The sequence below is a fragment of the Stenella coeruleoalba genome (genome assembly GCF_951394435.1).
Source record: "Stenella coeruleoalba genome assembly, chromosome: 1".
NCBI lineage: Eukaryota > Metazoa > Chordata > Mammalia > Artiodactyla > Delphinidae > Stenella > Stenella coeruleoalba.
Genome location: NC_137169.1, coordinates 167,148,627 through 167,163,537, shown reverse-complemented (window position 1 = coordinate 167,163,537; position 14,911 = coordinate 167,148,627). Strand labels below are relative to the sequence as shown.

Genomic DNA, 14,911 nt, shown 5'->3' with positions numbered 1-14,911 from the left:
ACGTAATACGAAAAAAGATATAATAAATAAATTTGAGGTGTAAACAATGCCATCTCATTGTTTATGCCCTCAAGTGGCATGTTAGTTTGCTATGGCTTTGACTCTTTCAAGGAGCAGGACTCAAGGGGAAGGCGTAACAGGCTCAATTGTCCCTGACTGTGAGGGGAAGCAGTAGTCTAGGTGCTGAGTATTTGCCATCTCCCTTTCTACACAAACCTTAAAAAGTCACTCAAAATTCTCTCCTATATGACCCTAGGTTTGCTACCTTAGAGCCTTGGTTTATTCCTCTATTAAAGTGGAAAAAAGTTTATATCTGAGTTGCTGAAATTGTTTTTCACATAGCTGAGTGGGGTTTTTTTTAAACCTTTCTAGTGGGTGCAGGAGGAAGCTACAAATACTACGTTTTAGAATGTTGAGGATGAGGCCTGAGCAGCTTACCTAAGGACGATGGCTCAAAGCAAAACTTCTGGGAATTGAGTGCTGGGAGATCTTCTGATACGTTAAATTTGACAGGATCTGTTCTTGTCCATAAATCTATTTTTGGTGACAAGTAGTTTCCGCATTTCTGAGTTATTCTTGTCATACCAGCCCTGCTGGTGTCAGTTAACTGTACCTGTGGTATTGTGGCTGTCTCCAGATGGTACCTCATCATGTTTTATGCTGGCGGATTACTTTGCATTTAATTCAGTTCAGCAAACTTGAGTCCCACAAAGGAGCAGGCACTGATGTGCACATGGGTATGCAAAGATGAGTATAGCACAGTCTGATAGAGGAAACAGACACATAAGAAAATAAATAGAACATAAACTAATAAGCATAGTTATGAAGGACAGAGTTGGCACTGAGGAGGAATTATTAACTGTAGGAGAGGAGGAGGAGGAAGCCAAAGGAGCAGACGACAAAGGTAGAAGAAAGCCAAATCCTTATCTTCCTTAATAGGAAGTCAATGAATACACTTTAAATTGGACAGTCTAGCATGTTTATAAGCAATGTGGAAGTGAACAGCAAAAGAAAGTTGAAAGGGGTTGTATCTGGGGAACAGGGATCTGACGAGGGAAAAAATAGGTCTATTATTTTTCGTTGTGAACCTTGTACTGCTCTGATTCTTGAAAGCTATATGCATATTGTTACTCTGTTAAAAATTTGTTTTAAGTTTTTTAATCCTACTGACTCTTTTAGGACAACTCAAGTGATGCCTTTTCCATGTAGGCTATATCATAAGTAGACATGCACACCCCTTCATTTAAACTTACAGAGAAATTGTTTAAACTCCTTATATAACATTTACCACATTCTGATTTTAGACTTTTTGCTTGTCTGATCCCTCTGCTAGGTTATCAGGTTTTAGAAAGCACAAACAGTTTATCTTCTTCAGTGCTTATTAGCTCCTAATATGTAGTTGGCATAATTGAATTGAGGATTTAGCCATGGTGTTTGTTAGCTCACGTTTGGGAGTCTTTGTGGCATGAAAATTCTAGTGAGAATGTATAGGTGCCAGCTAAGCATTATTTTATATCTTTTTGTGAAAGTATAATTTATCTAGTGCTCTTAAATCTAATACTGTGGATTTTGGTGGAATACTCTGTGTTTAAGAGCACATTCTGGATTACTGATAATAATTTTTATTTCTTGAAAATTAAGAGCTAAGTTTTCATTGGATAGCTATTGGTATTGGAAAGATTTGTTTCTGTTATTTATTTATATCCCACAAGAACTCCTTTTATTTGATTCCAAGAGGACTGGTATTCAGTGCATTTGACACTCTGCCATATTAGAAGATTAGTTGTTTTAATATTTTAATCCCATGGTGACCAAAGAATCGGAGTAATAGAGGTAGATTGCTGTTGAGGGAGCATTTGGTCTGCCCTCCTGGCTGCCTCCTAAGGCAAGAGAATGTCCCAGCTGCTCTAGGCGAATGGAAGGGTAGGTTTTCGGTTAAAACACAGCCCCACTCCCACACTCACCCCATTTAAAGCAATAGGTACTTCACCAGCCTCACCATATTCTTTCAAGAGTTTAATTGGTAAACCCAAACTTCCTCTATTAATTCAGCCTTATATTCAATGTCACTTTTCTCCTTATAAAGCTGCTTTAAGTACTATTTCAGGAAATCAGGAAATTCTTTTTCTTTCTTTCTTTCTTCCTTCCTTCCTTCCTTTCTTTCTTTCATTTATTATTGGCTGGGTTGGGTCTTTGTTGCTGTGCGTGGGCTTTCTCTAGTTGTGGCGAGCGGGGGCTACTCTTCATTGTGGTGCGCGGGCTTCTCATTGCTGTGGCTTCTCTAGTTGTGGAGCACAGGCTCTAGGCACGTGGGCTTCAGTAGTTGTGGCACACAGGCTCAGTAGTTGTGGCTTGCAGGCTCTAGAGCGCAGGCTCAGTAGTTGTGGCTCACGGGCTTAGCTGCTCCGCAGCATGTGGATCTTCCCAGACCGGGGCTCGAACCCTTGTCCCCTGCATTGGCAGGCAGATTCTTAACCACTGCGCCACTAGGGAAGCCCAAGGATATTCTTTATCTCTATGGTTCTTTCTTAGTTATCCTTAGGTTGATTAGACCTGCTTTTATATTTATAGAAATAGTATATTTTTAGAGGTTAAAAAGTAATACAGGGCTTCCCTGGTGGCGCAGTGGTTGAGAGTCCGCCTGCCGATGCAGGGGACACAGGTTCGTGCCCCGGTCCGGGAAGATCCCACATGCCGCGGAGTGGCTGGGCCCTTGAGCCATGGGCACTGAGCCTGCGCGTCCGGAGCCTGTGCTCCGTAACGGGAGAGGCCACAACAGTGAGAGGCCTGCGTACCGCAAAAAAAAAAAAATAATAATAATACAAATAATTTCCCAAACCATTGGACTGTACCTAGTGTGGTAGAGGTGAATAGTTTAAAGAGCACTACTTATATTACAAAACTGTGTTAAGACCGTATTAAATTATCTAAAAGTAAAAAGTCAGTAATTTGTAATACCATTCATTTAAAAAATAAAATTTGATTTTTAAGTTTAAATTGTTAATTTTTAATTTTAAAACATTCCCTAAATCAACTATACTACAATTTAAAAAAAAAAATACACTTCCATGGAAGGAACAAACAAAACATTCCACTAGTATCAGGATGATGTTAACTGACTTTCCTAAAAATCCAAATATTAAGGACATTTAATTTGGCAAAAAGAAAAATAAACAAATGATTAAATTTCCTGAATAGTTATATTTCCTGCATAGCTCTGGGCATCTCCCTGTGTCCACTGGCTTTATTCTGCTGGAGTCTGCCTCATACATACATAGTTCAGGGGTTACCCAGAGATCTGAGTGGGGGTTATACTCAGAAGTCGTGGCTCCCACTCAGTGCTTACTTCTTTCTGGGATTCCTCACTTTACAACTGCTATGGTCACCCTAATCTCTGTCCTCCGATTCTGCAACCAGGAAGACTTACATAGGGGAACTATTCTCAGGTTAAAAGCTATAAAAACTGGAAAACCAGTGCCATTCCTGTCTGCCAAGTGTTGACTCTGCTCCAATATCTGCCTGCCTTTAGTCACTGTCCAGTGCCTTCCACTAATTACTTTTTTCATTTTGTCCAGAATTTATAACTGTTACCTATGAATTACTCTACAATTACAAGAAGCAGAACTTCTCTCATTTTTTTTTTTTTTTTTTTTCCGGTATGTGGGGCTCTCACTGTTGTGGCCTCTCCCGTTGCGCAGCACAGGCTCCAGATGCGCAGGCTCAGCGGCCATGGCTCATGGGCCAGCCGCCGCGTGGCATGTGGGATCTTCCCGGACCGGGGCACGAACCCGTGTCCTCTGCATCGGCAGGCAGACTCTCAACCACTGCGCCACCAGGGAAGCCCCTCTCTCATTTTATTTTAATGGATGTTAAAGATCACAGGGAGAGGTGACTTTTAAGAGGTGAAAGAATAGATTTTGCTCCCCCGTTAACTTCTCTGGCCTTTTAAAGTAGTCCTGCATTGTGCCAAAATGACTGTAAACATAGGCACCAAAGTCACATGGCAGTACTTACTCACATGTTTATCCATGATTCAGAATATTTTTATTAAGGTTAATATTAAAATGAAAACATAACATATCTATTTTCTTAAAGAGAGCTCATAGATGGATTCCCAAGAATGTGTCCCCAAATTGGCATATCCCAGTTGTGAAACACTGCTAGGCATCTTCTATACCTAAATCAGAGCCTTCTGATTTTATTATTCTCCAGCTTAAAAATCTTTCTGTGAGAGGCATTCTCATAAATTGCTAGTATAAAGTGGTATAATCTTTATGAAGACAATGTAGCAACATCTTTCAGAATTACTAATACATTTAGCCTTTGACTTAGCAGTTTCACTTCCGGAATTTTATCCTATAGATATACACATATGAATGGACATTTGCACAGTGTTATTCATTGTAACATTGTTTATAATAACAAAAGGTGAGAAACTGCCCATCAATAGTGAGTAGAGTAATTTAATGTTTACCATGTATTAAGAGATTGCAATGAAATTAGAAAATATTTTTAACAGAATGATAATGAAAATATGATCTATAAAAATGTATGGGATACACCTTAATCTGTGTTTAGAGGAAATTTATAGCCTTAAAAGCTTCCATTAGAAAAGAAGAAAATTGAAAATCAGCAATCTAAATATCTATCTCAAGAAGTTAGAAAAAGAAAAGTAAATGCAATCCAAAGATAGTAGAAGACAGGGGATAATAAAGGAGAATTTACTGAAATAGAAAACATACAATAGAAGGAATAATGACACCAAAAATAATTGGTTTTTTTAAAACACTGTAAACTTGATCAGCTCCTGGCAAGGCTGATCAACGAAAAAAAAAAGGTCCATGTTACTGATATCAGGAACGAAAAAGGGGACATCATCTCAGATCCTATAGTCATTAAAAAGAAAAATTAAAGGACATTAAGTGCAGTTAATTCAGAGCATCAAAAAGAGGGAATACTTCCTAGCTTGTTTTATGAGACCAGCATAACTTGGATACCAAAACCTGAACCAGGGATATTATAAGAAAATTTATAGGCAAATCTCTTACATGATTATAGATATAAGACTAACCAGCAAAATATTTAAAATGCATCATATTGTATACTGAGAGCATACATTCCAGGAATGAAAGTTTGGTTTAACATTCAAAATCAGTCCCTTTAATTAATCACATTAACAGAATAAAGGGAGAAATTATATAAGCATTTCGGTAGATGGAAAAAATTGATAAAATGCAAATCTTATGATAAAAAAGAAAACTCTTGGGCTTCCCTGGTGGTGCAGTGGTTGAGAGTCCGCCTGCCGATGCAAGGGACGCAGGTTCGTACCCCGGCCCAGGAAGATCCCCCATGCCGTGGAGCGGCTGGGCCCGTGAGCCACGGCCGCTGAGCCTGCGCGTCCGGAGCCTGTGCTCCGCAACGGGAGAGGCCGTAACAGCGAGAGGCCCGCGTACCGCAAAAAAAAAAAGGAACACTCAGAGAGCTCTTAGAAACTAAAAGTATGATTAAAAAAAAAAAAAACTCAGTAAAAAGTTTGAAATTAAATAAGAAATCTCAGAAAGGAGGACAAAAAAAACAGAGATGGAAGAAAATGAATTCCAACCCTGAATCCTGTATCTAGTCACATTATCAACCCAGGTATGAGGACAGAAAAAAAGACATCGGCACAAATGCAAGATTTCAAGTACCTTTTCTCAAGAAACTGCTGGAGGATGTACTCCATCAAAATGTGGAAGAAATACAGAAAAGGAAGCCATGAGATGTAGGAAACATTAAATCCACTTTAGGAGTACAGAGAATCACCAGGATGATGATGAAGGGGCTTTGCAGGATGAACACTACAGGCAGCAATTCCAGAATCTGGGTGAAGTTTCCTCAGGAGGGTGAAATTGAAAGGATTTCTGATGTAGGTGAATACCCTGGGAGGAGATCTAGACCACAGGTCGACCTGGCCCACTGCCTGGTTTTTAAATAAAATTTTATTTGAACACAGCTACGCTAATTTATTTATACCTTGTTTATGGCTGCCTTCACACTGCAAAGCAGAGTAGAGTAGTTGCAACAGAGATCTTAATAGCCTGCAAAGTCTAAATATTTTCTATCTGGCCCTTCAAAGGATAGATCTAGAGAATTGATTTTAGACAATTGGTCCAGAGTTTGTGGTTGAGTTGGTTATGTATACATAGAAAACAATGCAATTGCTCAATCTAAGGAGAACAAAAATTGGGGAGGAAAGGAACAGTAGCCACGATTTACTACATGGCTTACCTTTGAATATATTTACATGATTATAATAGTTTAAACATCAAATATTGTGATAATTAAAATGACCATACAAGTGTATTGGGAAGATGGGAAGGATGTACATGTGTGGTGGGAACAGGAAGAGGAAGGAGCTTAGTCCTCATCTTCGATAGTCAGTAGATAAGCCTTAAAACTGAAGAAGAAATATGGCGATAAATACCAAGAGGTAAAAATCGATTCCTCTGTGGGGGGAGAAACAAAGGGCAGAGGAGGTGGTTTGCATTTTTTCATACAAAAAAACCTTTTGCAGATTTTTAAACTGTACCTTTATACCTTTGATGAAGAAAAAAAATAAAGAACACCTGCCCCTCAAAATTGGAAAACAAAAAAGAAAAGAAACGCCTTTTCAAGGTCAATTCTAGTATTGCACTTACTCATGCTGCCACTGTTCTGTTCTCACTCGCAATAGATATATATCACTGATCATCCCAGGCCATTTCCTGTTGAGTAAGGACACAGACACAGATTCTTCGGAATCATTTTCCAGCAACCACGCCCAGTCAGAAAGAGTTGGCCCTGCTCATGAAACCAGTATCTCTGATATGATTAACAAAGAGACACCAATTTAGGTAGATTCTGTCTGGTCCATAGGCATTCCCACCAAAGGAACATTGCCAAGATGCATTATTTGGCCTAGCGTCTGAGTACTCTAAATGTGTTCTAAAGAAACTGCATTTTAAAACTTCACCTGGGGCTTCCCTGGTGGCGCAGTGGTTGAGAGTCTGCCTGCCAATGCAGGGGACACGGGTTCGTGCCCCGGTCCAGGAGGATCCCACGTGCCGCGGAGCGGCTGGGCCCGTGAGCCATGGCCGCTGAGCCTGCGTGTCCGGAGCCTGTGCTCCACAGCGGGAGAGGCCACAACAGTGAGAGGCCCGTGTACCGCAAAAAAACAAAAGAAAAACCAACTTCACCTGTTCCAAAAACCATTCCTACTTAAACCTACAAACATGGGGAGACAGGTGTTTCTCAATAATTATTTGTAGATATAGGATAATCTAAAGCTAAATTGTGGTTCTGAATGATTCTGACTTCTGAATTAAAGTAGTTTTTGCTTTTTTTCCGACTCTTGATAGGATCTTTCCAATTAAAGATATACCCCTGGAGACTGATAACCTTGCTGACTGGCTCTATCAGCGTTTTATTGAAAAAGAGGACCTCTTATCACATTTTTATGAAACAGGTACACAGAGTCCTATTATACATGTTCCTGATGTTACTGATAGTTTCAAAGATGTACGTTAGGGGAGATAACCATTTTTCGATTCTTCCGATACCCTAAAGGAATCACAGTATTTCTGTATTTAAGAATTTCAGCTTAGAATTTTTATAAAGACAGATTTATGTGAAATTTATTCAGGCTCTTCATCAGCCAGTGTGGAAAGATCAAATGGTGAGTATCCCTTGTATAAATGGATCTAGTTCAAGAGAGTACACAGTCTGGAAGACGGCCAGCATACATTTGCGATTATATGGTCTGTTTTATGAAATAGCAAATATCATTCATGTGTTGGCATTGTACTTGATTGTTTGACTGATACCGTCACCATACAGTTGTTTCAGATCACTTTTGACTGCATTTTCAGGGACTTCCCTGGTGGTCCAGGAGTTAAGACTCCATACTTCTACTGCAGGGGGCGTGAGTTCAATCCCTGGTTGGGGAACTAAGATCCCGCATGTTGTGCGGCCAAATAAATAAATAACTGCATTTTCACATGCTTTATTCTTTTCTTTACATGGAGGGATAAAGTTTACATGTTAAGTTTTCATGGATATAACCTTATTACATTTTTCTCCTAGGGAGACATTTACCCTAAGATCCCTTTTCTATACTCAGTATTCTCTACGTTCTGTGACAACTACAACGAGGGAAAAAGACCTAGGAGGCAGGGAGGGGAGAGGGAGGAAAAAAAGGAAGTTAGGAAAGAAGGAAATAACATTGGTAGAACACCAGGCATACCAAAGTGCTTTCACAGTTAGCTGTGCCATGGGTCTATTTTCTAGACCCTGCAATAGGGATAAAAAGATGAAGAGAAAGTTGTCCCGGGCCTGAGAATAGCCATGGGGTTTTAGATTAGTAGAGGCCCAATTTTCTTCCCACCTAGACTTTATTGGTACAGAATTAAAGTAGATATTGAATCAGACTACAGAAGGTCTAATACTAATAAGCAAAGGCTGATGCTGTTAATTACCTTTAAGGCTTTTTTCTTTATGTTTAGGGTTGTTTCACTTTGTCCTCGATAGGATTCCTTCCTCAACTTTCCAACCCTGGGGCTTTGGAGTAGTGCATATTAATATGACAGGAGTAGGACATTGTGTATGCCATTAGGATTCCTAGTAAGACTAGTTGAACAAGATGCCTCTCTCTGCTGTGTGCATTCCTTGGTCTTACTCTAGAAATTTCTTTCAAGATGAGATAGGATGGATATCTAAGAAGGCATCAAGTGATTAAAAGGCCAGCAAGATCTGTCTTCTTTTTCAGTCTCAATCTCTTTATGGTATTTGGCCTAAATAGTAGCAACAATAATAGTAACTCTTTTTAAGAAAGCTATTTGTATAACAGACCTTGAAACTTAAAAGCCTTCTCTGTAAATTGTTTGTGAGAAGCAAATCCTCTCTTGAATCAGCTTATCCTAGGGGATTATCAGCAAGGACAAAGACTATTTGAAATGCTGAAGAGTGTTTTCAGGATGACCTTAGGTAATATTGCTCCAAAGTGGTCTAGCCTTCCTTTCCAGAAGAGAATTTACAGACATCTGTTTACTTTGTGTTTCTCTTTTTATTATTAAGACATATTCCATAAACCATATTGCCTTTTGAAAATAATATCAGTAATTTACAACCCCTTTTGTGGCAAAAACATTTAATTTGTAAATAGAAGAATTAGTATAAATTATGCTATTCTGGAAATATTTTCTTTTTTATTGGCCTCGCCACATGGCTTACAGGATCTTAGTTCCCTGACCAGGGATTGAACCCAGGCCCTTGGCACAGAGGGCACAGAGTCCTAACCACTGGACTGCTAGGGAATTCCCTGGAAATTATTTAATTGAGTCACACATACTGTGTCCTGGCCATTGTGGAAATCTATAGGGATGCAGTGGAAAACAATGCAGCCATAGTGCCTTCTGTCATGCAGCTTATATTCCAGCAGGAGACAGAGAGTAAACCAGTCTGTAGAAAAAAGAAAAGGTAGATTGCAATCAATACAGATTGTGGAAAGTGCCAAGAAGGAAATAAACACGGAGATAAGAGTGACTGACGGGGGAAGGGGAGACTAGATGGGTGGTATTTTTCTGATATTGGAAGAATGCAAGGAGCCTGCCATTCACTGAGGTGGAGGAGGAGCGTACCAGCCAGAGAATAAAGGCAAAGACTCAGGGAGGCAGGAAAAGGCTTAGCGGTTTGAAAATCGTATTTCAAATGATATCTCTCTTTAAGAGCGACAAGAAGTCACAGAAGATGCTTTAAAAAAAAACAAGAGCAAAAAACTCTAGTTAAACTAATGTTCAACTTTTATTCTAGGACACCTACCACCACAGTAAAACAAATTAATATTTCTATCTTGTCTTTTAGGGGCTTTTCCACCTCCCAAGGGCCATGAGGAAGCTGTTTCCAGGGAAATGACGCTCAGCAATACGTGGCTATTTCTTATACAGTCTTTTGCATTTTTGTCAGGCTATATGTGGTACAGCATCTTTCAGTATTTTTACCATTGCCTGTTTTAGGAATTGACTTGGACTTGTCAAGGTCACCACAGGAGCTTGGACTTTCATAAGCGTGCATTGTTTTACATGTACAAATCAGAATATAAAAAAAAAAAGGAAAAGGAAATTCAATGGATGGATTAATATTTATCCCCCTTTGGGATATTTTAAAACTCTACTAAAATGAGGATCAATAATATAATGACCTGCAAATATGTTTTAAGGACTTTTCATGTTTTAAAAAGATACACTCCACCACACATTTAAGCAAACATCACTTTTGGAGAAGAGGAAATCATAAAATCATCCTAGAAGACTCTCTGAGACAAATTCTGTTGCCACCAGATATACCTGTTAATCTAGTTCAAGCTCAGAAAGTTGTACGCATCCGTTCCTTTTAGCCAGTAGTCTCTGTTAGGCAGTGCTGTAGAGCGCCCTCATCTCCACCAACTCTTGCTGTGTTACTGGTAACCTCGAGGGGAGCTGGTTGGCACCTTCTGAAGAACTCTTTCCCTGTTGTTCGCAGCGACACTCCGGTCCTCCACAGCTACATGAAGTTCAGTGTCAAGCATACTCTGGGGGGCAAAGCAGTGTCCACTGGACATATTCTGGTACTAGAATGTGTTCTTCAGAAAGACCAGCTCAGTCCAATGCTGTGTTTACATGCACTAGTGCTTCCCCTTGTATGAGGGGTGGGTCATTTGATTTATCTTCTTGTATAGAAGACATATCATAGGTTGATGATTGTCTTTTACAAAATGCACTTTTATCAGATGCATATATAGCAAGGGATTAGTACTATAACCTAAAAACAAACATAAGCATAATCAGTGAGTGGGATTTTTGAGAGGCTGCCTGTCTGCACGTGGATCTGTGCTCTGGCGCTCTCCAGCGCTGCCTGCATTGGGCACCAACCACATCGAGGCTTCCGTCCCACTCAGAGCCTTTTTTTTTTTCCCTCCATTTTGCATATTAGCATTAAATGCATATGGGGATGGTTGAAACAAATTAAGGTAAGACATTTGAATGATCAATTTAAGGTGAAATAGACTAGTTTATTAGAAAAATAAGAGATAAGCCAGGCGCTGGCTTCCAGTGGTGACAAGTTCTCACATGGCACCCCCGGAACCTGTGTTCCCTTAGCACATCAAGGAGCTGCCCATGTCAGAGTGGTGTAACCAGGAGAGAGACCAGCAAAAGGGCTTCTCAGTCTCTTCCAATTGCCTTTGGAAAGGATAAAGTCAAGTTTCTATTTCTAGAAAACTTCTTTTTCTTAAATTTGTCACTATGTTCATGTGATTGACCTCATAGTAGAACCAAACACTTCTCAAAAAGTGCTGGCATGCCATCAGCCCATCACCTGCACTCCCAGTGTTGAGAGAGAGGCTATTTTTTGGTTTGGGACTATAAAACTATTTAGATCCTAGTGAGTCAGTGGTAGTTATCTGTGATGTGAGCATTGTAGGTTCCCCTATCGCCACTAATCGTACAAATGACAATTTTGAGAAGTAGCCAGAAAATAAAAGTAAAGGCTAGTGTTATCTTTTTTCAATAAACCAAAAAAACTGGAAAGATGTGAATTTTCTCCCAGTTATGTGGGAAAGGCAAAGCAACACCAAATCAAAGCCCACAGCATCTTCGTCTTTAGGGCTAATTCAATGCCTATGTGAAATAGAATGATGCGTTACCTGAAATACCTCATTGAATATTAGACTACTACTGGTGAAATGCAGAAGATAGTGTTAATGTGTTTAGTTTGGTAATGGTTGTTATAAGATGCAGTTTTTTTTGAAATCTAAGCATTTCCTTATGTGTTTTACAGTGACAGTGACTAGGTGAAGCCAATCTCAATATAGAGGTATGGATAATGATAGGAAGACGGATAGAAGCTTAAAGATGCTTTTGTTCGAGGCCCAGCAAACACTACTTGACAAGATGAATTGAAATTGTTCATTTGAGAGATTAGTCAGCCATCTGGAGGATAAGTTGCTCACTGTCGAGTATGGCACGCACAGTCCTAGCCAATAGACCTTTTCCTCGTTGCTAAGCAAGCCGCAGATAGCGTGGCCAGTTCTCCCATCCAAGAAAATAAAAAAAGAGAGAGGAATGCATACATGCATATATAAATGTGGTTTAGGGCCACTTTTGCCATCACTGTGCTCCAAAGGAACGTGGTATTGTTTAATATACTGTATATGTTAAACAGACTATTATGTAAGATGCTTTACTTTTCCAGTGCAGTCATTTCAACAGTCTGTAGAGTGACAAATACCAGTAGATGTGTGAGTTAACTTTTGAAAATAGATCTGTGAGTTGTAAATAGATGTGTATTTGATCTGCCCTATCCCTCTTTGATCCTTCATCAACATGTTCTCTCTCTTCTGTTGGCAAAATGTTTGAGAGCATTGATAGTGCTTTCCGTTATCAGTAACTGGAGTTCTCCTGCTTGTACTAGAGAATGTAAAGAGAGAATCCATGTTTTTATATGGCAATCAGGGAAGCAGCAATATGCCACTGTACAGAACTGAATTAAAAGTCCTAATTTGTATTTTCTTTGCAAAGTGAGATCAAAGGATGTTTAGAAAATATACATTTTGTCAAGGGGAAAGAAAATAAAACTGTGCCAATTTTATGCCTTGTAGAATCTCAGCACTTCTTGGTCTCAGCTGATCTGCCTAGATTCACACAGCAGAGAGGGTTGAGAACTCCCTGCTGGACCCTGGTCTCAACGAGTCGCAGTGAGGGGAGCATCTGCTTGGCCACAGGCAGGCGCAGTGACTACAGAAGTGACCACCCCAGCAGTTCATGCTTAACTTCAGAAACTCTCATTGGTGTTGAAATATACAGATATTGTGGAGAAACCTATATGCCAGTAGAAGGTAAAGGAAAATTACAGAATGGAAAATGATGTTTTGGGTGGGCAAACGAGTTGAGAATCTAAATAGTAGATTTTTTTTAAAGCTAGCTCTGAGTTCAAATCTGTCATGTTATTAAGTAGTTGTTAATATTACAACCAACCCTTAATTTTCCACAGTAAAAGAACTAGAGATTACTGGATAGTTAATCCAGTAATAAGTCATAGTAAGCCAAAAATCTAATTGTATTTAGGTGTTTGAGTTTTTATTATCATCAAACTTTTTTTCTTCTAGGGATGCATATTAATTTAAAAAAATGATTTGAGTTTATTAGTTTCTATTGCCTACATATTTATGACTGTTAATGAGTAGTGAAAAGATTTGGAAAGACAGCTTCAGGAAGAGGAAACACAAAAGCCTAAATAATCCATGGGCTAGAAAAGGAATCCATGAATAATCAAGAGTTGGCGGTATTGTAATTTTTCTCGAGCCTTTTTGTGAAAATGAAACGTTAAATCACCAAATGTAAACCTCAGAACATCCCTGTAGCGTTAATAGTGTTTGGATCAGTGTTAAGAATGCCTCTCATTCTTTGCTCACGTTACTCACTTCTGGTGGATTTGTCTTAGTAACGTTTCTTGACAATCACTTCCCTACAGACTGTTCTGAACTATTGGGACCTGGTTATAATCGTAGAAAGTTAATCATGGATAGCCTTATTGGATTCTTTTTATATTTAAGAAAATTTTATTTGCATTGCTGAATAGGAAGAGTCAGCTATTTCCTTCATTACATAGGACCTCCTTCCAGAGTTACCATTATGAGTATGTCAGCTCTGGTCCACAAAGGATGGATAAAAATGGTTCTTCTTATTTTTTTGCAATGTAGTGCTGTGAATTTTACATCTGTTAACATGAAAGGCAAAGTCAAAGCCACCCTGGGCAGCAAGTATACTGGTTCACTTTATGAGACAGTAGAGACTAATACCTTTGGGACCAAAACCACCTAAATTGGACATTTCTCAGTCACAGAGGGGCCAGATGTTCTCTGGAACAGTCGCTGGTTGGTGCTTTATTGTAATCATTTTGCATTGGTACCCAACAATTAGGAACTGGACCCTGGGGATAAGCTGAGGGTGCTGAACTGTTGGGGAAGGCTGACTGTAGCTATATGGAAAATAAAATAAGGGTTTTTCTGCAAATTTCCATTTGAGGATTTTTACATTTAATATTTTTTTAAAACAGTTAAAAGAGCAAAAAAAAGTTTTAAGTGTAATCTACTTGCGAGGTATGCACACATATTTTGAATGGCTTTATTTTTATTGTGTAAAACTGTTGAACACATGACTGTGATGCACAAATTCTTTACATGTAAGGAGTCTATGCATTTTACAGTAACTCATTTCATGATTGGGTAATGAAACAGTTGTACATTGAATTGCCATTGTTGTATTAAGTGCTTTCATTTTCTTTACAGTTATTACAAAGTTGTATTTATTTTATACAGGTGGATTTTCATTTTCCTGATGCCATAATGTTTACTTTAGCTTGTTGACCTGTCTTTCTTTGTGTATCTGCATGTTGTAATATATGATAAGAATGAATGTAAAGGCTGTGGCAACTGTAATTAAATTTTGCAAAGGGCTGGTCACATGTGGATCTGGTTTATGAACGCATTTGGGATTATTTTCGTAACCAGATCACCTTTTCAGAAATTTAGATGTGAACACCAAAAGAAGCATTTTCTCAACAAAAATTAATAGCTGGTTCTATTTTTTTTAACCTAGAAAAAATAAAGTTGATTTTTTTCAAGTAAAGTGCTTTTAATTCTTAGTAGTGGGGATGGGTGGTTGTATTTTACTGGAGGTATTTAGGCATTAACATCTGTGGACGTGTATCATGGCAGTTGGATGCTGAGGGCAAACTGAAAACCCAAATGAAAAAACATTGTACTTCCTCCTTTGGTTTTAAACTATTCCCCCCACTCCTTCCCACTTTCCCCATCCAGTGGTCTACTGGTAAATGTTGAATAGACTGCTCTAGAAAAAAA

The 14,911-nt window shown here is 39.0% G+C and overlaps 1 protein-coding gene across 4 annotated transcripts in view; it reads left to right on the top strand.

Moving 5' to 3' along the window:
* The window catches only part of LPGAT1 (lysophosphatidylglycerol acyltransferase 1), a 66,188-nt gene extending 51,510 nt beyond the window's left edge, over nt 1–14,678 (top strand). For 3 of the 4 annotated variants that reach the window (XM_079912407.1, XM_079912406.1, XM_079912408.1), the window contains exons 7-8: nt 7,377–7,483; nt 9,877–14,678. In XM_079912407.1, coding sequence (XP_079768533.1) covers nt 7,377–7,483; nt 9,877–10,028 — 259 coding nt within the window. In that variant the 3' untranslated portion in view covers nt 10,029–14,678. The remainder of the gene's footprint in view (nt 1–7,376; nt 7,484–9,876) is intronic. The other variant, XR_013827007.1, reaches the window with a different exon arrangement.
* The last annotated feature ends 233 nt before the right edge of the window (nt 14,679–14,911 follow it).